The 27,422-nt window shown below is 40.1% G+C and overlaps 1 protein-coding gene and 1 long non-coding RNA gene across 4 annotated transcripts; one reads left to right on the forward strand and one right to left on the reverse strand.

Moving 5' to 3' along the window:
• Positions 1-1,634: 1,634 nt before the first annotated feature.
• Positions 1,635-24,422, reverse strand: zdhhc18a (zinc finger DHHC-type palmitoyltransferase 18a). 3 transcript variants are annotated; one of them, XM_061916115.1, is made up of 10 exons: positions 23,773-24,422; positions 23,536-23,696; positions 23,190-23,339; positions 20,563-20,700; positions 20,429-20,480; positions 17,365-17,467; positions 17,153-17,265; positions 16,786-16,891; positions 4,604-4,691; positions 3,894-4,039 (listed from the first exon to the last, which is right to left on the reverse strand). In XM_061916115.1, the coding sequence occupies exons 1-9, from the start codon at positions 24,003-24,005 to the stop codon at positions 4,620-4,622; spliced, it is 1,128 nt and encodes a 375-aa protein (XP_061772099.1). In that variant the 5' UTR covers positions 24,006-24,422; the 3' UTR covers positions 3,894-4,039; positions 4,604-4,619. The 3 variants fall into 3 exon arrangements, with proteins under 3 accessions (XP_061772098.1, XP_061772099.1, XP_061772100.1); XM_061916116.1 differs by having other exon boundaries at positions 4,604-4,661; positions 23,773-24,421; XM_061916114.1 differs by lacking the exon at positions 4,604-4,691 and having other exon boundaries at positions 1,635-4,039.
• On the forward strand, positions 8,537-16,591 carry LOC133562172 (uncharacterized). Its single transcript, XR_009808849.1, has 3 exons — positions 8,537-8,659; positions 10,534-10,631; positions 16,406-16,591. It is a non-coding gene; the product is annotated as an uncharacterized LOC133562172 (long non-coding RNA).
• Positions 24,423-27,422: the final 3,000 nt, after the last annotated feature.

Consider the following 27,422-nt stretch of genomic DNA (forward strand, 5'->3'; position numbering starts at 1 on the left):
CACTGAGTTGAGAAACAGTTGCAAAAGCCAATCAAATCACAAGTTGTTTTCAGTAACTGTTCTGTTACAACTAGAAGTTATAAACTATTGTTGTTAAAGTGTGTCATGAGTGTCATTTAATTAACTGTTACATGTGTGGGCAGCACGGTACAACAGGGGTTTGTGTGTCTGCCTCACAATACGAAGGTCATGAGTAGTCCTGGGTTTAATACCGGGCTCGGGATCTTTCTGTGTGGAGTTTGCATCTTCTCGCTGTAACTGCGTGGGTTCCCTCCGGGTACTCCGGCTTCCTCCCACTTCCAAAGACATGCACCCGGGGATAGGTTGATTGGAAACACTAAATTGGCCTTAGTGTGTGAATGTGAGTGTGAATGTTGTCTGTGTTGGCCCTGTGATGAGATGGCGACTTGTCCAGGGTGTACTGCGCCTTCCGCCAGATTGTAGCTGAGATATGCACCAGCGCCCCCCGCGACCGCAAAGGGAATAAGCGGTAGAAAATGGATGGATTGGTGTTACATGTGTATTTGTCGCCATCATGTATTCAGGGCAGTTAATATTTCTTTGAGAAGTGTGTACTTTGAATCAAACTTTATTGACCTCAAGATGCATAAGCCAAGCAGATATATTTACGGTATGTGTTTTAATTGCTGAAGCGTTTTTAATTGAATATTAAATGCGCCAGAAAATAGCCTGTTTTGTATACTGTTGGTATGATTCAATGCCCAGTAGGGTGTAAATGTGTTCCTTTATATTATTTCTCCAGCAATGATCGCGTGGTAACATCAATTGTGGTATTTTGAGAGGTAATCATTGAAGTCTGACATCACTGAAGGCCTAGGTGGGAAACGCACTGCCCGCCACTGCATTATATAGAACGTCATGTTACATGGGACTATATCTAAGTCAAACACCAAATCTTCTTTGCCTTTTGAAATATTTTCATTTATTTCGTACAGCTTACCCCAGGTTCAGGGTCACAGGTGAGCAGGAGCCTCTCCCACTGGACCTTGGGTGATATAGACTAACGACAAGTTACTCATTCACACCAATGGTAAATTTAGACTCCAAATCCCTGTTGGGTGAATTGGAGTCTACATTTAGGAGTTTTCAATTACCCTAAGATGTTTGTGGACTGTGGGAGGAAAGCAAAGTACCTGGTACATGCTAACATGAGCCCGTTATGAGTCTTGTCTCCAAATGTCCTGCAGTAATGACAGGCTGAACGGTCTCTTAAAAGCAGAACTTGCCACAGAATAAGTACTAGGCCATAAAGCCTGCCATGTTTTGCTGGCATTATAATCACTTTTCTCTTTGCGTGGCAACGCCAGTCAGTAAGCCTGCTCTTGATAGGATGAGTTGTTGTCAGTCACACACACACTGTATCTCAGCAACAGACACACACATTCCTCACCTGTCTTCCAGTGAGGCTTCAGCGCGCCTGCTGTCCACATTGTGAGATCCCACTTCACACGCAGTCTGAACACATGCACTCAACATGCACCTCCTCATTGTTTCCATGAAGGAGCCGTCAGACGCCTGACACCAACTACAGTATTAATAATTTACTCCCACTACAATTGGTGGTAGGTGGGATCCTAGGGTGGGAAAAGGGGAGCAATAGGTCAGCACAGACGTCATTGTATAAATTTTATTGAACAAATCTTACAGCTCCACTGTGACATTGCCTAGAAAAAAATTGTTTTAATACAAGCTCCGCTCGTATTTGTCGACACAACGCAGACAGTGAGTCAAAATCTACCTGCAGCGTTAATGCCCACTAACAAAAAAATACAACTCCAAAAGGCCTTTTAGATCTACTTTTGCAACTAAGTCTATTTGAGTTCAGAGTCTGCCCCCTGGTGGCATAATTAAGAGTTCACCAGGTCACGTTTCACTCTGCAAAACAGGAAAAGACATTAAAAAGACGAGTGATGGTATCGTCTCATCCACATTTCGAAAACATAACCACTGCCGGGAGCCAATAGAAACCTGCACTTAAACGCCCACAGCAAATTTCAAGCTGTCATTGCAGCCCCAAAGCGAGAAAAAAAAGGTTGAGAGACTTTCACTGAACAGGAAACCGAGTCAGCAATATATGCTGCCTTCCCAGCAGGCTGATACAGGTTTATCTTACTTGTAGTTTAACGCAAATTAAACGCAACAAACATTGTAATACATCTTGCCATGTTAAAAATGTGATATATCGTACAACTCCATCAATATGATTGCAGTCTGTCACCTTGTGATATTAAACCTTTAGCCTTTCAACAGTGTAAAAATATCATTATAAAAATTTAATAAACCTGCAAACTTTTCATTGGACTTTATATCCATGGAAAAGTATTTCTGTATGGTAATGTTTTGTATGTTTAAAGTGCAAAGCATTTATTTTCTTTGTTAGTAACATAGACAAACGCAATGTATCTTGGATGGTTTTTTTTCATTAATATATCAAGTTTTGTACCATTACTGGATCAAGTATTTATATTATCACAGTCCAATGTCACATTATGACTATTTAGGTTCCCTTTTCAGCCTTCCTAGGGATATACAGTGATGAATAAAACATTTAATTTATGGTAAACTTATGACAGAAATGTTTTTTGTATAGTACAGGCCAAAAGTTTGGACACACTTTCTGATTCAATGCGTTTTCTTTATTTTCATGACTATTTACATTGTAGATTGTCACTGAAGGCATCAAAACTATGAATGATCACATGTGGAGTTATGTACTTAACAAAAACATTTGAGATAACTGAAAACATGTTTTGTGTTCTAGTTTCTTTAAATTAGCCACCCTTTGTTCTGATTACTGCTTTGCACACTCTTGGCATTCTCTTGATGAGATTCAGGCCCACCTGTGAAGTGAAAACCATTTTAGGTGACTACCTCTTGAAGCTCATCAAGACAATGCCAAGACTGTGCGAAAAAGTAATCTGAGCAAAGGGCGGCTATTGTGAAGAAAATAGAATATAAAACATGTTTTCAGTTATTTCACCTTTTTTTGTTAAGTACATAACTCCACGTGTTCATTCATAGTTTTGATGCCTTCAGTGACAATCTACAATATAGTGATGAAAATAAAGAAAACGCATTGAATGAAATGGGTGTGTCCAATTTTTTGGTCTGTGCTGTATGTAAATAATGATCTATGGGTTTACTTTTTTCAGTTACATAAATATTATGTTTTGTATATGTTTTTCACCACTATATCGACTTTTGATATTGTTGGAAAAATATTGCAAAAATAGAATATTGCTGGCCAAGCCTTGAGTGAAGTGCAAAGTTTAAACAGAAACACATTTGTCTGAGTTTGCAGGTCAAACAGAATATTAAAAACAAGGCGCTGCAATAGAACAAATTCACAAATGGCTCACTTTTTGACCTGGTTTGAAACGTCCCCTGTTACTGTTTCCTACGAGGGCAAAATTAGCTAACATGTCAAGTAATTACATGTGATGACACCACTGATGAAAAGGTTGGAAACCACTAAAACCTGTTTGAACTGCCAATCACAATTTGTTCACAGATTTGAGGGCCTGTTTGCATAAAACATGAGCAGGGAAATTAAACAATAACCTCCCTCCATGGCTAGTGTGGAGTGTCTGGATCAAAAGTGTAAATAAATATTGTGCTTTTACTAAACTCTATGCCAAAGTACCAAAAACGGCAGGAGAAAAAAGCTCCTATCAGTCCTTCAAAGTAAGACGAGTACCCTTCATGGGAGCGGGATAAACCCGACATCAGCTGTGCCGGCAACAGTCAGCGGCGCGCGACCAAGTGAAGGCGAAGGTGATGCCAAACGGAACGCTGGGTTGATGGAGTGCATCGAGTCGTTCCTGGCAAGCGGAGAGCAAGGGTTGGCCGTGGTCGCCCGTGGGCACCCCATTGTGGGTGACGGCTGAGTGGGCGTCGCTGCGGAGCTGGAAGCCTCCAGGCCCAGGGGGGTTGTTTTGAGGGTACCAGGAAAGCAAAGGCCGGGAAAGTCAGAGGAGTTGAGTATCCTCTCGAGCACATCTTTGGTGCTCTGTGTGCACTGTGTGGAGAAATAAAAAAAATTCAGAAGTGGGTTAAGCGGCATTGTCGTGTTACTGCGGCTTTTCAAAAGGTTAGTTGCCAAAGCATTTAGCATTATGAAGGAAGTGAGCACACTGATGAAAGATCGGATTTAAATCCGTCAATTGAGACACACGGAGAGAGGTTAAATGCTGACAGTGCACACAGAAGGCAACCATCTGGGAGTAGGTGAAGATGGATGTGAAATACCTCCTCTTATCCCAACCTCTTCTGGCTCTGAGGAGAGCAGACAACGAATGTATGTCCGCGTGCATCGCCATGCATGCACAGTGCAACCAAGAGACATTTTATCCAATTACGGAAAGCACAGGACACTGATGTCAAGATGTGAGACGTGGGTGTGTGCAGAACAAATAGCAGTGAAGCATGCACACTCACACGTTCAACATCACAAAAATCAGACCCAAAGGTCCCCTCCGTTTGCACAAAAAAAAACAGGCGCTCTAATGGCCGAAGCACATCGTGGCAGAAACAAAGATGGTAGAGAAGTTTTGATTGGCTTCCCACTAGACCTGACTCTTACCATCCAGCTATGCTTTTCATGCTGTGCAGGACAATGAAAAATCCTGACAGTTCTCCTCCTGGCGTGGTGGAATGGATGCAGCACAACACTGAGCATTAAAGGTACAGCATTTTCATTTCAAAAGCAATTACAGTGGATGTCATATATTTTTACAAACCATTTGCAAAGAAATATTGTGTGCTAGAACCGGAGCGTTCATGAGGTTTGTTTGTCCAATGGAAAATATAGTGCATATTAGGGTTGTCCGTATAAACAATAAAAATGATTAAAATTTGTCCGACAATAGAGCTTTTAATACTGTCTTATCGTGATATTGCATGTTGAGGAGCTGTGTCTCGCAACTTTGATAGCAACAAGCGGACACCGGTCTACTGACTCTTTATGGAAATGTAGCGTCCTCGCTAGCGAGATTGCAGCTAACTAATCCTCACCTCCATGGCAGCAAATAAACAATGTTTCTTTTGAGTATCATTATCACTGGATGACGAGTAATAGCTAAATAGGCTACACTACACACCGTAGGAGCTATGACGTGTAGTGTTTGGCGAAGGAGGATACAATAAGCCATACTACAGTAAGAGCTAATGCTCTTGAAAGTAAACAGGGGTGGGCTGATCAATACAAATATGGACAGTAGCCATACTAAGTATAAAATCCGTATATGTTCAATACTACAGTGATTAAATCAATATTTTTATCATCACAAAATCCTTTTTTTTTTTTGTTTTTATTATTGTTATAGTTTACAATTCAGAATACAAGTCCATGGATTCAGGACAACTTAAAGGGCAAAAACCAAAGCATTTACAAACCTCGTTTCCATATGAGTTGGGAAATTGTGTTGGATGTAAATATAAACGGAATACAATGATTTGCAAATCCTTTTCAACCCATATTCAATTGAATGCACTACGAAGACAACATATTTGATGTTCAAACTCATAAACTCACATTTTTTTGGCAAATAATAATTAACTTAGAATTTCATGGCTGCAACACGTGCCAAAGTAGTTGGGAAAAGTCATGTTCACCACTGTGTTGCATCACCTTTTCTTTTAACAACACTCAAACGTTTGGGAAATGAGGAAACTAATTGTTGAAGTTTTGAAAGTGGAATTCTTTCCCATTCTTGTTTTATGTAGAGCTTCAGTCGTTCAACACTCCGGGATATCCGCTGTGATATTTTACGCTTCATAATGCGCCACACATTTTCGATGGGAGACAGGTCTGGACTACAGGCGTGCCAAGAAAGTACCCACAACCTTTCACTAAAAAGCCACGAAGTTGTAACACATGGCTTGGCATTGTCTTGCTGAAATAAACAGGGGCGTCCATGATAACGTTGCTTAGATGACAACATATGTTGTTCCAAAACCAAAGAAGTTGGGAAAGGTGGCAATAAATACTGATAACGTTGAGGAATGCTCATCAAACACTTATATGGAACATCCCACAGGTGTGCAGGCTAATTGGGAACAGTTAGGTGCCATGATTGGGTATAAAAGCAGCTTCCATGAAATGCCAAGTAATTAATAATAATAATAATAATGGATTAGATTTATATCGCGCTTTTCTATTACTAGATACTCAAAGCGCTCACAGAAAAGTGGGAACCCATCATTCATTCACACCTGGTGGTGGTAAGCTACATCTGTAGCCACAGCTGCCCTGGGGTAGACTGACGGAAGCGTGGCTGCCAGTTTGTGCCTACGGCCCCTCCGACCACCACCTACCATTCATTCATCATTCATTCACCAGTGTGAGCGGCACTGAGGGCAAGGGTGAAGTGTCCCGCCCAAGGACACAACGGCAGCGATTTGGATGTCAATAGGTGGGAAGCGAACCTGCAACCCTCAGGTTTCTGGCATGGCCGCTCTACCCACTACGCCATGCCGCCCCACACAAACAAGGATGGGGCGAGGGTCACCAATTTGTAAGCAAATTGTCGAACAGTTTTAGAACAACATTTCTCAACGAGCTATTGCAAGGAATTTAGGGATTTTACCATCTACGGTCCGTAAAATCATCAAAAGGTTCAGAGAATCTGGAGAAATCACCGCACGTAAGCGATGATATTACGGACCGTTGATCCCTCAGGCGGTACTGCATCAAAAACCGACATCAGTGTGTAAAGGATATCACCACATGTGCACAGGAACACTTCATAAAACCACTGTCAGTAACTACAGTTGGTCGGTACATCTGTAAGTGCAAGTTAAAACTCTACTATGCAAAGCGAAAGCCATTTATCAACAACACCAAGGAACACCACCGGTTTCGCTGAGCCCGAGTTCATTCAAGATGGACTGATGCAAAGTGGAAAAGTGTTCTGTGGTCTGACGAGTCCACATTTCAAATTATATTTGGAAACTGTGGACGTGGTGTCCTCCGGAACAAAGAGGGAAATAGCCATCCGGATTGTTATAGGCGCAAAGTTCAAAAGCCAGCATCTGTGATGGTATGGGGGCGTATTAGTGCCCAAGGCAAGGGTAACTTACACATTTGTGAAGGCACCATTAATGCTGAAAGGTACATACAGGTTTTGGAGCAACATATGTTGTCATCCAAGCAACATTATCATGCCAAGCCGCGTGTTACAACAGCGTGGCTTCATAGTAAAAGTGTGCAGGTACTTTCCTAGTCCGCCTGCAGTCCAGACCTGTCTCCCATCGTAAATGTGTGGCGTATTATGAAGCGTAAAATACGACAGCAAGAATGGGAATAAAACAAGAATGGGAAAGAATTCCACTTTCAAAGCTTCAACAATTAGTCTCCTCTGTTTCCAATCGTTAATTGAGTGTTGTTAAAAGAAAATGTGATGCAACACAGTGGTGAACATGCCCTTTTCCAACTACTTTGGCACGTGTTGCAGCCATGAAATTCTAAGTCAATAATTTGCACAAAAAAAATTAAGTTTATGAGTTTGAACATCAAATATCTTGTCTTTGTGGTGCATTCATTTGAATATGGGTTGAAAAGGATTTGCAATTCATTGTATTCCGTTTATATATACATTTAACACAATTTCCCAACTCATATGGAAACAGGTTTTGTACAAATGTTGAAAGTATAGGATTGTCCATATGCACCCACCTCTGATTATTTAGTGAGGAGGTGTGTCTTAGAACGTTAAGTGTACATGAGGATTTGCTGGTGAAATAACAAAACTTACATCTCATAACCAAATGGCCAAAATACAAAAAAAAAAAATGCTTATTTATCTCAAACCTGTGTTCCACAAATTGAGGCATACAACAAACATCATACTTATGCACAACAGAACAGCAAATGAGCAATGAAGTGCAGATATATACAGAAAACTATGTAAGCATTGGCAAAAAATGTAGACCAAGCTACATGTTGACTCCCTTAAGAGCCACACAACTAATCAAACAGCTAAAGAAAGAAAAGGTATGTGGTCAGTGAGTTTGGGACTGAAATTGTTTGACCGACTCAACAATCAGAACATCAAATACAGGTTACATGGTTGGTGAAGTAACTTTATGTTTCTACTGAAACAGCCAAGTCATGTCAGACACATGATGTATGAAGACAACATAAGAACCAATGCAGTAATTTGAAGAATTCTGCATGGAAACAGGTTTTGTAGCATTCATTTCTTAGTCACCACTCCTGCTACAAAATTTGCATACATGCAGAATTACTCTTGTTTGAAGGAGTATTAAAGCCACGCCACAAGTATTTAGTCATAACGTTTGTGTCTGTTACTGAGAAAGAACCACATAAACTAACATCTTTTGTTGGCATCACTCCATCTACTGATAATAAAGATCTTCTAGTATGCAAAATTAGTTTTTTAGTGATGTAATGCGCCTATAAAAACTGTTATTGAGCACCAAACTTAAGAAAAATCTATGATCCAACCTTCTTGTTTGCTCCACTTTTGAGAAAAGAGACGCCCATAATTTGAATGTCAGAGTTGTCATCACATCAATCTAGCTACACTTTGTAGAAAAAAGAAGGCTTCGCTACGCGTCTTTAAAAAATCCCAAAGTACTGCCAACTATGCGTCAGTCAGCTACAGACGTGGGAGCTGTAAGTTTGATGATTTTGTTCTTTTTCAGCAAAGAGGCTAACCAAGCACATAGCTATACTAGTGTTGCTAACTTTTGTGTTGTCCTGTAAAAAAAGTGGGTAAAGTGAATTATATATCGCTTTTTCTCTAATGACTCAAAGCGCTTTACATAGTGAAACCCAATATTTAAGTCAAATTTAAACCAGTGCGGGTGGCACTGGGAGCAGGTGGGTAAAGTGTCTTGCCCAAGGACACAACGGCAGTGACTAGGATTTCGGAAGCGGCGATCGAACCTGGAACCCTAAAGTTGCTGGCAGGGCCACTCTACCAACCCAACTATCTGCCCCGGTATAGCTCAGTTGGATAGCACAATAGAGTTTTTTGAAAACATGTACTTTATTGGAAAATGGCACAGACAAAATTGTGTTTTCCTAGTAAAACTTACTAAAAGCGCCATTAACCCTCAGGGGGTAAAGGCTGACTCTTTTTTTCTTTCAATAAATATTTGCTGTATTTCTGGCCAAAATTTTTGTTGTTACTCCATGATGCATTATTTTTCCTAAGATAATTATTTTATGTTAAACAAAATCCCTAATTTTTAGTACACATTTTTAATTTTTTTGCCTTAAATTTCCCAATCAACCTCAGCCCTTAACCAAAATCCCAAACATGTGCTGTTTTTAAACCCTATATAGCTTTAGATCAAATGATTTCACAGTTGTCAATTAGTATAAGACCATGTCCACAAAATCACAGTGAGCTTCAAAAATGCATATTTGGGGTTAAAACGATCTCCTTCCACACAAGTGTAGTTTCCAAAACTGTCTATGTCTAAACACAAACACATACACCTGCTGTCATGCACATTTTGTCCAATCAAAAGTCTAGAAGAAACAGCAACAGCTGACTTGGTGGATTTAAATTACACCTCTATTATGTTTATTTTGATATACTAGACGTATGTTGACATGCGCATTATCTTTAAAACCTGCCTGCACGAACACAGAGCCTTTGGAACATTGTATATATTTTTTTTTTGTCAGTGTTAAAACCGAATGCAAGCTTGTTGCTGAAACCCAACACTCATAATCTTAACATGTTCAGCAACATGATGTATTACATGTACAGTGAAGTGTAGATTCTTGAATCTAACGAGCCAAGGTAACCCTTTTGGATGTTTAAGTGCCTTTATAAAGCGAACGGACGTCCTTGTGTAATTATAAAGCATTTACACATCGATATAGTAGTACATGTGCAATGAAGTGTATATTGTCTTAAACATCAGTACACACTACAAAGAACACTACATCAAGGTACTTTTTTAGTTGCTTGATCGCTTTTTACACACGTGCACGGTCTCGCCGGACCCCATCTGCACAAATGGTACCAATGCACGTTAAGTTAACTTCTTGATTTGTCTTTAAACAAGGACTAAAAACATAAGATAATGTTGTACTTTTCGTATGACACGGAGCAAAAGGTATAATTTGTCAAAGTTGTACGATCAGGTGGTGGATCAACAGCGATCGTATCCAAAACAGCTGACTGTCATTAGTGTCGCAAAGCCCATTTTGATGCGTCTTTTTTATTGTTTAGTGAAAATAGCAGCATGTTTACGTTCAAACATACAGTAAGGCAGCGCACAACTGTGACGTCATCACAAGTCTTCGTTTCTGCCATGTGCACGTGTACGCTAAACGGAGAGATTTGGAACTCTACACTTTGTCCAGCAATTGCGAAAGTGTGTTTTTAAACAGAAAAGTAAACGTTTGCGTGTGGACAATAGGCCTAAACTCAGAGATAAGTATGCGTTTATTAACTATCCGTGTTTCTGTCAGCATGGCCTCACATTCACACACTAATATCAATGTTTTGCTAATCAACCTATGTCCAGGTGCATGTCTTTGGAGGTGGCACGCAGTCACAGGGAGAACATGCAAACTCCACACAAAGACATCGAGCCTGGAGATCGAAATCCAAGACCTTCATAGTGTGAGATATATACATATACATAGATTATATATATATATATATATTATATCCATCCATCCATCATCTTCCGCTTATCCGAGGTCGGGTCGCTGGGGCAACAGCCTAAGCAGGGAAACCCAGACTTCCCTCTCCCCAGACACTTCGTCTAGCTCTTCCCGGGGGATCCCGAGGCGTTCCCAGGCCAGCCGGGAGACATAGTCTTCCCAACGTGTCCTGGGTCTTCCCCGTGGCCTCCTACCGGTTGGACGTGCCCTAAACACCTCCCTAGGGAGGCGTTCGGGTGGCATTCTGACCAGATGCCCGAACCACCTCATCTGGCTCCTCTCGATGTGAAGGAGCAGCGGCTTTACTTTGAGTTCCTCCCGGATGGCAGAGCTTCTCACCCTAAGGGAGAGCCCCGCCACACGGCGGAGGAAACTCATTTCGGCCGCTTGTACCCGTGATCTTATCCTTTCGGTCATGACCCAAAGCTCATGACCATAGGTGAGGATGGGAACGTAGATCGACCGGTAAATTGAGAGCTTTGCCTTCCGGCTCAGCTCCTTCTTCACCACAACGGATCGGTACAAAGTCCGCATTACTGAAGACGCCGCACTGATCCGCCTGTCGATCTCACGATCCACTCTTCCCTCACTCGTGAACAAGACTCCTAGGTACTTGAACTCCTCCACTTGGTGCAGGGTCTCCTCCCCAACCCGGAGATGGCATTCCACCCTTTTCCGGGCGAGAACCATGGACTCGGACTTGGAGGTGCTGATTCTCATTCCGGTCGCTTCACACTCGGCTGCGAACCGATCCAGCGAAAGCTGAAGATCCCGGTCAGATGAAGCCATCAGGACCACATCGTCTGCAAAAAGCAGAGACCTAATCCCGCGGTTACCAAACCGGAACCCCTCAACGCCTTGACTGTGCCTAGAAATTCTGTCCATAAAAGTTATGAACAGAATCGGTGACAAAGGACAGCCTTGGCGGAGTCCAAACCTCACTGGAAATGTGTTCGACTTACTGCCGGCAATGCGGACCAAGCTCTGGCACTGATCGTACAGGGAACGGACCGCCACAATAAGACAGTCCGATACCCCATACTCTCTGAGCACTCCCCACAGGAGTTCCCGAGGGACACGGTCGAATGCCTTCTCCAAGTCCACAAAGCACATGTAGACTGGTTGGGCAAACTCCCATGCACCCTCAAGAACCCTGCCGAGAGTATAGAGCTGGTCCACAGTTCCACGACCAGGACGAAAACCACACTGTTCCTCCTGAATCCGAGGTGCGACTATCCGGCGTAGCCTCCTCTCCAGTACACCTGAATAAATCTTACCGGGAAGGCTGAGGAGTGTGATCCCACGATAGTTGGAACACACCCTCCGGGTCCCCCTTCTTAAAGAGAGGAACCACCACCAATCCAGAGGTATCGCCCCCGATGTCCACGCGATGCTGCAAAGTCTTGTCAACCAAGACAGCCCCACAGCATCCAGAGCCTCAAGGAACTCAAGGAATAGGAGAGTCATATATATATATATATATATACATATATATATATATATATATATATATATAATGACTCTCCTATTTCTGGGGCTGAGGTAGTTAAAAAGCTCCTCGGTGGCAAGGCCCCAGGGGTGGAAGAGATCCGCCCGGAGTTCCTTGAGGCTCTGGATGCTGTGGGGCTGTCTTGGTTGACAAGACTTTATATATATATATATATATATACACAAATACATACATACATACATATATATATATATATATATACATACACACACACACACACACACACACACACACAGGTGCTGTTCATATTATTAGAATATCATGAAAAAGTAGATTTATTTCAGTAATTATATTCAGAACGTGAAACTTACATATTATATCAATTCATTACACAGTGATATATTTGAAATGTTTATTTCTTTAAATTTTGATGATTAGTACTGACAATTACTGAAAATCCCAAATTCAGTATCTCAGAAAATTAGAATATTAGTTACGACTAGTACCAAAAAATACTGAAACGTATGAACATGGAAAGTTTTAGCATGTATGGCAATCAATACTTAATTGCAGCTCCTTTTGCCTGAATTGCTGCAGCAATACGGCATGGCATGGAGTCGACCAGTCTGTTGCACTCCTCAGGTGTTATGAGAGCCCAGCTTGCTTTAGTAGTGGCCTTTAGCTCTTCAGCATTGTTGGGTCTGGCATCTCGCATCTTCTGCTTCACAATACCCCATAGGTTTTCTATTGGGTTATGGTCAGGTGAGTTTGCAGGCCAATCAAGAACAGGGATACCATGGTCCTTAAACCAGGCACTGGTAGATTTGGCACTGTGTGCAGGTGCCAAGTCATATTGGAAAATGAAATCTTCACCTCCATAAAATTGGTCCGCGGCAGGCAGCATTAAGTGTTCTAAAACTTCCCGGTAGACTGCTGCATTGACCCTAGACCTCAGGAAACACAGTGGACCAACACCAGCAGATGACATGACACCCCAGACCATTAGCGATTGTGGAAATTGGACACTGGACTTCAGGCAACGTAGATTCTGTGCCTGTCCTGTCTTCCTCCAGACTCTGGGACCTTCACTTCCAAAGGAGATACAAAATTTACTTTCATCTGAAAACATAACTTTGGACCACTCAGCAGCAGTCCAGTCCTTTTTGTCTTGAACCCAGGCGAGACGCTTTTGAAGTTGTCTCTTATTCAAGAGTGGCTTTTCACAAGGAATGAGACAGCTGAAGCCCATATCTTGCATACGTCGGTGCGTGGTGGTTCTTGAAGCACTGACTCCAGCTGCAGTCCACTCTTTGTGGATCTCCCCCACATTTTTTAATCGGTTTTGTTTGACAATCCTCTCCAGGGCGCGGTTATCCTTCTTGCTTGTACACTTTTTTCTACCACATCTTTGTCTTCCCTTCGCCTCTCTATTAATGTGCTTAGACACAGAGCTCTGGGAACACCCAACCTCTTTGGCAATGACCTTTTGTGTCTTGCCCTCCTTCTTTAAAGTATCAATGGTCATCTTTTGGACAGTTGTCAAGTCAGCAGTCTTCCCCATGATTGTGTGTCATACAGAATCAAAACGAGAGACCATTTAAAGGCTTTCCCAGGTGTTTTGAGTTAGTTAGCTAATTAAGAGTGTGGCACCAGGTGTCTTCAATATCTGACCTTTTCACCATATTCTAATTTTCTGAGATGTTGAATTTAGGGTTTTCATTGGTTGTCAGCTATATTCATCTCCTTTTTGGCAAAAAACACTTGAAATGTATCAGTCTGTTTGGAGTGAATGTATACATTCTACAAGTTTGACTTTCTAAATGGAATTAATGAAATAAATCAAATTTTTCATGATATTCTAATAATATGACCAGCACCTGTATGTATATATATATATATACACACAAATGCATATATATATAAAATATATATACATTTACATATATACACGTGTATATATATATATATATATATATATATATATATATATATATATATATATATATACACATTATATATATACACATGTGTATATATACACATTTATATATACACATGTATATATATATATACACATTTAAATATATACCATATATATACACATTTATATATATATATATATATATATATACATACACATCTATATATATACTATATATATACACATTTATATATACACACTATATATACACACATTTAAATATATATATATACACACGTATATATATACATTTATATATACACATGTATATATATATATACATTTCTATTTATATATGTATATATATATATATATATACACATTTCTATATACACATGTATATATACATATATATACACATTTCTATATACACATGTATATATACATATATATACACATTTATATATATATATATATATATATATACATATATATATATATATATATATATATACACACATATATGTACACACACACATACATATATATATATACACACACACACATCTATATATACAGTGGAGAAAAAAAGTATTTAGTCAGCCACCGATTGTGCAAGTTCTCCCACTTAAAATGATGATAGAGGTCTGTAATTTTCATCATAGGTACACTTCAACTGTGAGAGACAGAATGTGAAAATAAAATCCAGGAATTCACATTGTAGGACTTTTACAGATGGGGGTGTATAATGTAGCCCGTAATAGTTCGGGATACATGGAATTCTGGGTATTTGTTCTGTTGTGTTTATGTTGTGTTACAGTGCGGATGTTCTCCCAAAATGTGTTTGTCATTCTTGTTTGGTGTGGTTTCACAGTGTGGCGCATATCGGTAAGAGTGTTAAAGTTGTTTATATCACAACCCTCAGTGTAACCTGTATGGCTGTTAAGCAAGTCTGCCTTGCAATCGCTTATGTGTGTCTGCAGAAGCCTCATACAACATGTGCATGGGCTGGTAAGCTGTTTGTTACGGTTGTGGAGGGCGCTAAACGCATTGTCATCATAGCACGCCCTTATTATTTTTGTTTGGGTGAAAACCAGCAGACAGTCGAGAGAATGGTTGCTCTGAACCTCGGTAGGCTCCCGGAAAAATTTAGATGGTTGGCAAATGTGATGTTGTCAAGCGGCATTCAAATAAAACTCACGGGCCGCACTAATATTAAATTTTCATATTAAGGTGCGGGCCGCGTTTCTGAGACCCCTGGTAATACATAGCACAAACAAAAAAAAACTTTGTACGCTGTGTTATTCCATCCATCCATCCATTTTCCACCGCTTATTCCCTTTTGGGGTCGCGGGGGGCGCTGGCGGCTATCTCAGCTACAATCGGGCGGAAGGCGGGGTACACCCTGGACAAGTCGCCACCTCATCGCAGGGCCAACACAGATAGACAGACAACATTCACACTCACATTCACACACTAGGGCCAATTTAGTGTTGCCAATCAACCTATCCCCAGGTGCATGTCTTTGGAAGTGGGAGGAAGCCGGAGTACCCGGAGGGAACCCACGCATTCACGGAGAGAACATGCAAACTCCACACAGAAAGATCCCGAGCCTGGATTTGAACCCAGGACTGCAAGACCTTCGTATTGTGAGGCAGACGCACTAACCCCTCTGCCACCGTGAATCCACGCTGCATTATTTCATTTTAAATTTCAAAAGAGTCTTGTGGCTCCCATAGTTTTCTTTATTTTGTGAAACGGGTCAAAATGGCTCTTTGAGTGGTAAAGGTTGCCGACCGCGTCTGTAGATGATGTTACATACTGTATGTATGTATGTACAAAATAAACCACATGATGTTAGTACATCAATCAAGGAAAATGATCAAACTACATACATGGCATACTGTAATTTGATTTTGATATTTTTTATCTTGATTGATTGAAAATGAACACCATTGATTTTAATGATGAAAATTATCACATAATTCATTCAGAAAATATAAATAACGACAAATAAAGATAGAATACTATTAACCCCAACATGTAAGTGTAAAAAAACAACAACATTATGATTTGTACATTTTCAGAATGTGCTTCTTCTATTTTTAAACACAGAAAACAATCTGAAGGTATCTTTATTTTTAAGTTATCGTGCAGGGATTTTACCAGTCCGGCCCACTTGGGAGTAGATTTTTCTCCATGTGGCCCCCTATTTAAAATGAGTTTGACACCCGTGCTCTAGAGAGACACTTAGACCAATGCATTTAGGACTGCGGGAATTTTGACATTCACTTTTTTTTGGCAAACACTGCTTTGTTCCTCAAATATCCATTAATGATCTACCACTTGTCCCTTCCAGGTTCACAGTACCTGGAGCCTATCCAAGCTGCACTCAGGCGGACAGCAGGGTACACACTGGACATGTCGCCACCTCATCGCAGGGCCAACAACTTTTTCCAAATATTTTGCTCTTAATACACCTTCATCCTTATCAGCCCAGAAGGCATAACAATTTGTCATAGATTTTCTATTAAAAGATTCTACTAAAGGCAAAGCAAAGTTTTAATTAATTACCCTTTGTGGATGTGTTTAGGTCATATCTATCAGATATGTGCCTTTTTTAGTCATTTTGCTTCCATAGAAGTGTTCACTCTTCCCTGACTGGAGATTTAGAGGATGAACGACTAAACACACAATCGACATTCAAAAAAGCAAGTCACATATTCTGGTTCACCCTACCATGTGTTTGTCGTTCTTGGCTGCAAAAGGAGGCAGCTCGATCTCCAAGGCAGAAGCAGCGGGGACAGACTCCTCAGGCGACAGGAAGCCTCTCTTGTCAATCAGACTGCACGACAAGATTATGATTATCCATCATTTCGCAAATGGTGGTGCAAACGAGTCCGAGGGACTCATACAAAGGTTACAGGTAGGTTATTTCACGAGACTCTTCACCCTTGCTCTTGATGGGTTGTGGTTAGGGCCTTGCATGGCAGCTTCCGCCGTCATAGTTTGAATATATGTGTGAATGGGTGAATGTGAAAATAGCGTCAAAGCGGTTTGAGTACGTTGAAGGCAGAAAAGCGCTATACAAGCATAACCCACTTACCTTGGTGGCATAGGCCCACATAACGTCACACAGCAGTTGGCGAGCATGCTGTTGTAGGTGTACGGGTTCCCAGACTCTTCTGCACCCCTTTTACTCGACCAGGAGCCCTTGATCTATAGAATTAACATTAAAAAAAGGATGTCTGTTTTTGTATTAATTCTACAAAACAATAATTGCAATGATGTATACAATATGGGCTTCAGAATACTTACATCCTCATTTGTTGTGAGGTTGGAGGCTACGAGGTAGGTATGGAAGCCTGATAGGCCCAGAATAGACCAGATGGAGAAGAAACAAATGACCAGCTCTACCAAAGTGCACAAGACAGTCAAGGAATAATCTCACTCTTAATGAGGGGTCTCAAACCATTTGTGACACCCAGGCCCATATTATGAGGCCCTCTACTAAACTTCATAGTTTAGTGTTACTGCAATCTTGCTAAAACAAATGCTAACAACAGCAGCGCAAACACAAAAGTGACAGAATTACACGCACACACTGAACAAAAAAAGCAACATCTTATAAGCAAGTGGAAGTGTCCGAACATCTCCTGGTTAATGCAAGTGTCAAATTATTACCTTTTTACATTTAATTTTACATTTATAATGACTGAAGACCAACTGTAGCTGAGGGTCCCTATACTTGTTAAAAGAAGAAACTAACACATTTAGTTACGTGGTTAAGATGTGAATCTGAAGTAAACTTTGTGCGGCCCAGCCTCACCGGGACTCGAACTCCAGGTAGGTACATTGAGTCCAAGACCCTTACTTTTAACAATATAAACCACTGTTATAAAACACACAACCATACACAGTGTGTACTAGGGATGTAACGGTAGGAACATTTTAAATCAGGGTTATTGTGACCAAAATTATCACTATTATCATTATTATTGTGCTCAAAAACTACTTATACATTCTTAAATATTTAAAAAAAAATGTAAATAACTCAAATTAATCCTGATAGGAAGCCCACTATTTTGTGTTTAATGCTTCACTGATAAGAGTGTTCTAGCGGGCATTGTGGTGCCCTACTCTGTTCAGCGGCCCTTGAACGCACTGTTAAAACACCTGCGTCTCATATTTCTTCAAGTATAAAACGATCACGCTATGTTAAGAGACCACAGCTTGTAGGTTGAATGTGCATTACTGGATATCTTAGTTGCTCCAGACAACAATGTGTTTATATGAGTTTAGATTAGTGTATGTTGTTTCTTAACGGGGAAAAACAATGTCTCCTATATTCATGTTAGCATTTAGGCTGGCAAGCTTGCGCCAGTGTGTCTATGAGTTTATCAAAGGGCCGCTATCAATCATGTTTTTTTTATTATTTTAAACGGGAATACTAACCATCGAGTTATATAATGCGGTTTAAGGTAGAGCTGCACTACTGGATTTACTCAAATGAACAACAGTCGTAAAATTTAGCAGTTAGAGGATATTCTAGTGCAACAACAAAAATACATTCAAAATAGCTAGAGAATGACAATGAAAACAAATGTTCTACTAGCCATTTGGTGACACATGTCCAATGGCAGTTTTGGATATGGGTCACTTAGGCAAACACTCAGAGAGGCGCAAGGATGAGGAGGGGAAAAAAAGATCATATTTATTTTCAGTGCCTTAGATGTAGGTAAAGCCAAACCAATGAGCAATTATCATTATTATTGTCATTGTGTGCACCATCTACCAGCAAAAAAAATTGTTAAAAATGGACTATGAAGCGGTTTTGTGTCTTGTCATTTAGTGGTGGTTAAAACTAATTTAAAGGGGACCTAAGATTAATGTATTCTATAAATAAAACACTTCCTAGTAGTCTAGATAATAAGCATTGGATATGCTTTGGTGTAAATGTTGCTTTGTCTATATATATATATATATATATATATAAATATTATATCATATATGATACATATGTATACGTTCCCAGATTGCAAATTAGACAACACCCCCCCCAAACCTCTACGGCCCAAACCCTCCCTCAAAAAAAATCTTAATTTATATTTTATCTTGAAGGTGTATAATTGATCTTATATCATAAAGTTGATACCACTATCAAAATAAACTTCATAAACATTAAATAGAGTCACCCAGTCACAACATTAGGTACACCTGCACAATCTCCATTCAATTTCGCTTTTAGCAGCATTCATATCAAACCTCGGTGTTTTGATGCTCATGCAAATATTATATGAAAATAATAATGTATCCTTCTTTTTCTTGGGTTTTCCCATAGCTTGACACAGAGGGGAGCTTTGAACTAATGAATCCAAAACTGATTGCAGGCTCACGCCAAAATGCATGAACCTTATAATTTCCCGCTTTGGAACACGAGTATCAAGCATTATAACGCCTTTTATAAGTCAGGAAAGACGGATTCCTCATAGGTCCCCTTTAAGATAATGATCATGTGTTTGAAAACTAAAAAGTTATACAACACCTTGAAATAAAGTCCACCACTTTCTCATAAATTATTTTTGTTGTCACTATTGCATTAGTGTTGATTAGTGCTCACAGGTGCTAGTGTTTTCGTACAAATTAATGTTTTGAACTTCTGTGTCCATGCAATGCTGTCCAATGCTGCCTGCAAGAGGTAAACCATAGAAGAGTTTGAGCATCATCACGAACATATATCTTGTTCTCAAGACCAGTGGTCCACAACCACCGGGCTGCGGCTCGATTGGTACCGGGCAGTAGAATAATTTTTTATTATTTTTATTTTTTATTAAATCAACATAAAAAACACAAAATGCACTTACAATTAGTGCACCAACCCAAAAAAAATCATTTTTTCATGACAAAAAAAATAAATAATTTGTCCCCCGCCGGGCTGTGGGACAAATTATCAAGCGTTGACCGGTCCGCAGCAAATAAAAGGTTGGGGACCTCTGCTCAAGACCATAAACTAGAACTAGATTTAATTAACAGCGACTCCTGTGGTTGAAGCCAGGTAGTGCACTCCTTTTTGCCTCAATTTCTTAAAGGGAATCAACCCATCAGTTAAGCCACCTATCCTTCATTTCAAAACCTACAATTCTGACACCAGGAAGGGAACGATGACGTAAACGACCATCATAAGACTTGAAAGCCATCTGCTTTGAAGGCATTGCGTTACTGTGAGCTCACACTGATCCTATTAAGCACTGGCTTAGACTGCAGAATGCCTTCACAACCCAGTGTTACTTTTTGCCGTTGCCACTGTCACACCTTGAAAAGACTGCACAAATTTCCAAAATGGTTTGATTATGGGAAAAACAAAACAAAAAGAAAAAGATATCTGGCAGGACTTTCCTGGATGGATTGGATGAGGCTTTTACCCGATTGAGAACCTGGACAGGGACACACAAACACTGTGTTTTTTATGGCATTCCGTGATGACAATAGAGTTCTTCTAGTAGTTAACTAACTTACGCAGGGTAATGTGGGCAATGACACAGCCAAATATGAAGGATGTCAGGAAAGAAAGAGAGATGATGAAACTATAGAAAAAGCGGTAGTTACGCCTGCCCACACAGTTGCCCACCCATGGGCAGTGATGATCAAACCTCTCTGCAAACAAAATAAATAAAAAAAATTGGATTACAGTAATGCAGTACGACAATACGCATTGAAACCCTTGAGGTGGTTGTCTAACAAAAACAATGCATGCCACATTCCTTATTTCTAATAATTGTCAGCTCTATTGTTAATACTGCTTTAAAATGTCTTTGACAATTGAGAACTGAAAGTTTCAAATTATTTTCCGTTTGAATTGACTATAGTTAAAATAATCAATTCCATACTCAAACTGTGGCCACCTTTAAACATTTGCTAATTGTACAGGCAATCCATCCACACATCCATTTTCTACCACTTGTCCCTTTTGGGGTCTCGGGGGATGCTGGAGCCTATCTCAGCTGCATTCGGGCAGAAGGCGATGTACACCCTGGACAAGTCGCCACCTCATCACAGGACCAACACAGACAGACAACATTCACACTCACATTCACACACTAGAGCCAATTCAGTGTTCCCAATCAACCTATCCCCAGGTGAATGTATTTAGATGTGAGAGGGGCCACTGTTGGAGGTAATTAGGCATGATACTTTGAAAATTTGAGTTGATACCGTACCAATTCCCACTACCAGTACTCAACAGTACTGAGATACTGTACTTTTGTGTGTTCTAATGCGCTGATAAATGTTTACTGTTTAAAAAGAAATCCACATTTTTTCAAATTCTAAATTTTTAACATTAATTAAAAACATATCATAATTTTCACAAATGGACAACTGTGCTTGTTTTCTTACACTTGTATTTGATTTGCAAGATAGTGGACTTTGCAAGCATTTGCAATTCTAAAGCGCCAAATGGCAGTAGTATATATATCATACAGTGTGTTGCCTTAGCCTCAAGGTAGTCTTTGCCATTAAGTTGAATGTGTCACATTAATCTTTTGTTGAGTTCTGCAAAGTGTTAAATTTGGAAGTGTTGGACTTATTACACACCGGCTATTTGATTATAATATGTATCTTAGTTTCATTATCAAATTTGGAGTTGTTGAAATTGCCATGTAAAATCGCCAATGCTAAATCGGTTCCATATCTATATCAAATCCAATGGAAATTAGGATCAAGTTAGCACATTTTGAAAAAAGGAGCCTTACTGTACTTTTAAGCACCTTATTTTTGCTTTGTTGGCAATAAAAATTGGAAACTACCAGGAGGCAGTCGAGGTTAGTCCACTCTGAGTGGCTGACAGCTTGATTCCCAGCCAAGTGTTTGAGCCGGTGCCAAGTATGCAAACGGACGTGACGTCCCGTTCAACAAAATGTATTGAATGTGGCACCGTGGCCGGTACCTATAAAAGTATCAAATTCAGTATCCATTTATAGAGGTAATATATAAGCACTCTCAAGGGTTATGATGAATGCAACTAGAATTAATTAAAAGTAGACAAGCAAGGAAGTGGAGTACTGCTGAAACCAACTGTTTTATACTTATTGTATATTATTTACATCATAATAGGTATAAAAGTAAACCAATAACATGTACTCATGTATAACTTTCATGGCACATACCAAATAGGTTATGACGAATGAGAAATACCTGTGAGGTGAGTCTCTTCACTATTCACAAATTCAGTACTTTTATAGGCATCGACTAAATTCACTCGGTACTACCAGGTATCGATTGACGTCAAATCAAACGATGCTATATTTCGATACCTTTGTTGCCTGCAAAAGAAAACCCTCGAACATAAAGTAAGTAAGGCTCCTCTTTTACAAAATGCGCTAACTTGATGCCAATTTACCTTCGATTTGCCATATACATGCGACTGATTAGTCTAATTTATTTTACACATCGATTTTATCCACCCATCCATTTTATAGCAGTTGTCCCTTTCGGGGTCGCGGAGGTGCTAGAGCCTATCCCAGCTGCACTTGGGCAGAAGGCGGGGTACACCCTGGACAAGTTGCCAATTTAACACCTCTATGTTGCAATTAAAAAGCTGGTGTGTAATAAGTACATTACTTACAGTAGAGACACATTTTAAGGCTCAACATAAGACAAGACTGGAACATTCAACTTCATGGCAAATACTATTACCCAGCTAGGAAACCCACCATAGTTTACATACTACTGCCATCTCAAGTCTTGGAATTGCAAAGCCGACTGTGTAATATTTGCAAATGAAACTCAGGAATGTAATAAAAAAAAGTGAGAATAAATAACTGGACTGCAAATGAGACTCAGGAATATATAAGAAAACGAAATGAAATAACTGGAAAGCTAATTTCAAATATTGTTATATTAAAAATTACTTTATTATTAAATAATTAATACTTCTTATCACAGACAAAAGTACCTAAAATCGGTACCGGTATCGATTCCCAGACACAGATCTTATGTACCTTATCGATTCAAGTGTTAAATGTTATCCATCATTAATGGTAGTATCACAAAAAAATCAAGGAACATTTTCCAAATTATGCAACTTTCACGGCATTCGACTTTGCACTGTAGAGTAAACAGCAACTTTTTCGCCACATCCTTACCCACACAGTTGTCACAAAGGCTGCAGTGCGACGTCCGAGGAGGGCGAAACATTTTACAGGTGAAGCAGTACTTGAGCTTGACCACATGCTGGTTGATGAGGATCTCCTTCGTCCGCGGAGGAGGGCGATACGTGGAAGATCCTGAGGTATCTTGCGAGACAAAGAACATGACAAAATTAATGTCCCAAAAACAAATGTGCAGCTGTCGTACTTTTCCAATGGAGGCAAGGGTAATCTTCTTACGTTTTGGTCTGCAGTTCAATCAAGTCCCGCACAGATCCCCCATATGGCAAAGCTCTTTTACCCCATCTGTCCCACAATGATTTGCAGGGTGTATCTTTCTTACCGATCTGCTTCTCTATATCTGCTGCTTCGTCCGGGGTGGCCCTGGGTAGAATGCCTGGGTCTGTGAAGCTGGTTCTCAGCAGGGAGAGGACCACGAATAAAAAAAGCACCCCTCCAATCACAGGTATGAAGACGGTCAGGTGCTGTACCAGAAACGGGCAACTGCAAAAATAAAGCATGCCAACTATTTATGCAGTGCCAAGTACACATTGTAAACAAACATGGTGACGTCACTTACTCGAAAGCAAAGAAAAGGCCACAGGTGACAACGATAAGACTTAGGGTCAGAGGGAGGACGCCGCTCTGCCTGGCGAACATGATCCGTCCATCGCAGAAAAACTGGTTCTTCCCAGGGAACACTTCCCATTTTCTTCGTGGACGTTCCGCTTTCTTGCCGGTGTGCTTGTGTGACAAAGCGGGCGACACCGACAGAGCAAGTGGGTCGATTTGCTGATACTCACAGTTCCTCATCCTGTCGGCACAACCACCACGGTTTAGGTGTAGATAAAAGCAGGCGTTATATTTTCACTGGATCTTTCAAAAAAAAAAAAAAAAAGGTTTTAAGTCATTGCGAGCGCAGGTTAGCATCCCCCGATGTCTTCCATCCTCAATGCTAACATCGGCGAGCTAGTGGTCCCACACGGAGGTTTTCTTCGTAGTTGACTTTTATCACATGAATGTTCTTTCCAGTCAGCCCAATGTCCATGATCATCTTTGGACGTTACACCACAGCCCAGGAAATAAAATAAAACAAAAAAATTTAGTAAGGGAAAAAATAGCAGACTTTAAAGCGTGATGAGTAGAAAACAGACGAGCGTCGCTTCCAGCTTAGATGCAGCACTTGATCCTTATCGCTTACCGTCCTCGTGTGACGTCACCACAGACTAGTCACATGACTCCAGAGTCGCGTATGACCAGCTGTCCGGCGGTTCTCATTTCTTTAATTCACATACCCCCTAATGCAGAGAAAAGCATTTTTGTTTGACGAAAACAGATAAAGAAGTAAAATACAGCACTATGTCATCAGTTTCTGATTTATTAAATTGTATAACAGTGCAAAATAATGCTCATTTGTAGTGGTCTTTCTTGAACTATTTGGATAAAAAGATATAAAAATAACTAAAAACTGGTTGAAAAATAAACAAGTGATTCAACTATACATAAAGATTCCTACACAGAGACGTAATTATCAACTTTAAGTGCCCTCTTTGGGGATTGTAATAGAGATCCATCTGGATTCATGAACTTAATTCTAAACATTTCTTCACCAAAAAAAAAGAAATCTTTAACATCAATATTTATGGAACATGTCCACAAAAAATCTAGCTGTCAACACTGAATATTGCATTGTTGCATTTTACTGTTTATGAACTTACATTTATATTTAGTTGAAGTATTATTCAATAAATATACCGTATTTCCTTGAATTGCCGCCGGGGCGCTAATTAATTTAAAAGCTCTTCTCACTCCTGCGCTTACCAAAGGCATGCGGTAAAAGTAAGTATGCGCTAATTATTTTAAAACCTCTTCTTACTCTGGCACTAACCACAGGCATGCAGTAAAAAATTGAGTGTGATGTAAGTTTGGACCTTAAATCCTAGTGAATAGCTCTTAATCTTCTTCACTTTATGCTTTATGCGATTTCAAATTACCGGTATTGAAATCAGCCTCCTCCATTTTGAAAATGATGACAGGGGAAGTGTCACTCGTGACGTCACGAGTTTGACCAGGCGGTAATACTAAGCATGTGCTAATTATTTTGCGAGGCGAGTTTGACCCGGCAGTAATTCAAGGCAGGCGCATACTATATCAAAAATAACTTAGATTTATATCGCGTTTTTTCTAAACACTCAAAGCGCTCACAGAGAAGTGAGACCCATCATTCATTCACACCTGGTGGTGGTAAGCTACATCAGTAGCCACAGCTGCCCTGGGGTAGACTGACGGAAGCGTGGCTGACAGTTTGCGCCTACAGCCCCACCGAGCAATACCCTGTATATATACCCTGCTGCAATTCAAGGAAATACGGTATTTATAAATGATTTTTTAATTGTTGCTATTTTTAGAATATTTTTTTTAAATCTCACATACCCCCAGGGGTACGCATGCCCCCATTTGAGAACCACTGAGCAACACACCGGCGCCATCTTTGCTACCTGGGACGTGTGCGGTTGTGCAGCAAAGCATGCAATTGCTGTCATTTTCATGTTAGTTTTCCTGACTAAATACATAAAAATTATTATTCTAAATTTATTTCTCAATACGTAAATGACCAACATAACCACAACACCAGGGGGAGCTCTACAAACCACGTTAAACCCAGGTTCCAATCTAACAAAGGTCTTAACTCATTCTATGCCACATCAATGTGGAATGCACTCCCAACAGGTTTAAAAGAAAATGCATCTCTATCCTCCTTGAAAACCACACTAAAACAACACCTACAGGCAACAATAGACTCACACCCTTCCCCATCGATCCACATCCCACCTTCCCGGATTGTAAATGATCCAATGTATAAACTTGTTCTTATGCTTTCTGATCTCTCTATGTCCACTACTTGCTGTATTTATCCTACAAAGTCAGACCTACACTGTTTCAATGTCCATTTCTCTGACGATGTAATTGTTGATGACTCAAGTGCTGCACGACATCCGCGGTACAGAGCCCACACAAGGGCAAGGAAAAACTCACCCCAGTGGGACGTCGGTGACAATGACTATGAGAAACATTGGAGAAGACCGCATATGTGGTCAAAAATTGATCAATTGTTTTACACTTGAATATAATATCGCCTCTCTTTTTAAGGCCCCTTTTTTAACCATATTTTAAAATGTTTATGAATGTTATCATTTTAAGAATCACATTTCTTAACAACTGGACTGTTTGATAATACCGTTTCATTGATCCCCATTATCTTGAAATCAATTACCATCATAATTCTTCTGTTTGTTGACGAAAAAAGTAATTTAAAAAAAAAGTGATTATTTTCAAAAAATTAAATGCATCATGGGCTTCACGGTGGCAGAGGGGTTAGTGCGTCTGCCTCACAATACAAAGTTCCTGCAGTCCTGGGTTCAAATCCAGGCTTGGGATCTTTCTGTGTGGAGTTTGCATGTTCTACCCGTGAATGCGTGGGTTCCCTCCGGGTACTCCGGCTTCCTCCCACTTCCAAAGACATGCACCTGGGGATAGGTTGATTGGCAACACTAAATTGGCCCTAGTGTTTGAATGTGAGTGTGAATGTTGTCCGTCTACCTGTGTTGGCCCTGCGATGAGGTGGCGACTTGTCCAGGGTGTACCCTGCCTTCCGCCCGATTGTAGCTGAGATAGGCACCAGCGCCCCCCGCGACTCCAAAAGGGAATAAGCGGTAGAAAATGGATGGATGGAAAATGCATCATAAACTTTGTGTCTTTTCTCATCTTTTATTTACCAAGCACCCCTATAATAAGACTACTGTTCTTTTTCAAACTGAACAACTTATTTACAGAAATCTACAAATATTGGTTAATACGGGTGTGGATCTTTAGAACCAAACGATTCGATCCACGTCCTGGGGTGATGAATGATTCCATTCAGAATTATTTCTCGATGTAACACGATTCTCGATTCAAAACTAATTCACAAAACGTATTATTTGGTGTAATAATTATAATGAAACGTTTTCTAAACAGGTTACAGGTTAGATAAGTTTATTCTGTGTGCAAGGAGATGGACTAAAAAAACATATTTCTAAAAATATATTTTTTGCAAAAAAAAATGCCTGGCGATAAAAAAAAATATATATATATATTTTCAGGTAAAAAACTGACATCCATCACAAGAGTTTTACAGTAAAATGTCCAGTGAACTAACGGCAGTATCATTATTTTTACAGTAAAACTCTG

Source organism: Nerophis ophidion, linkage group LG11 (assembly GCF_033978795.1).
Source record: "Nerophis ophidion isolate RoL-2023_Sa linkage group LG11, RoL_Noph_v1.0, whole genome shotgun sequence".
Lineage (NCBI taxonomy): Eukaryota > Metazoa > Chordata > Actinopteri > Syngnathiformes > Syngnathidae > Nerophis > Nerophis ophidion.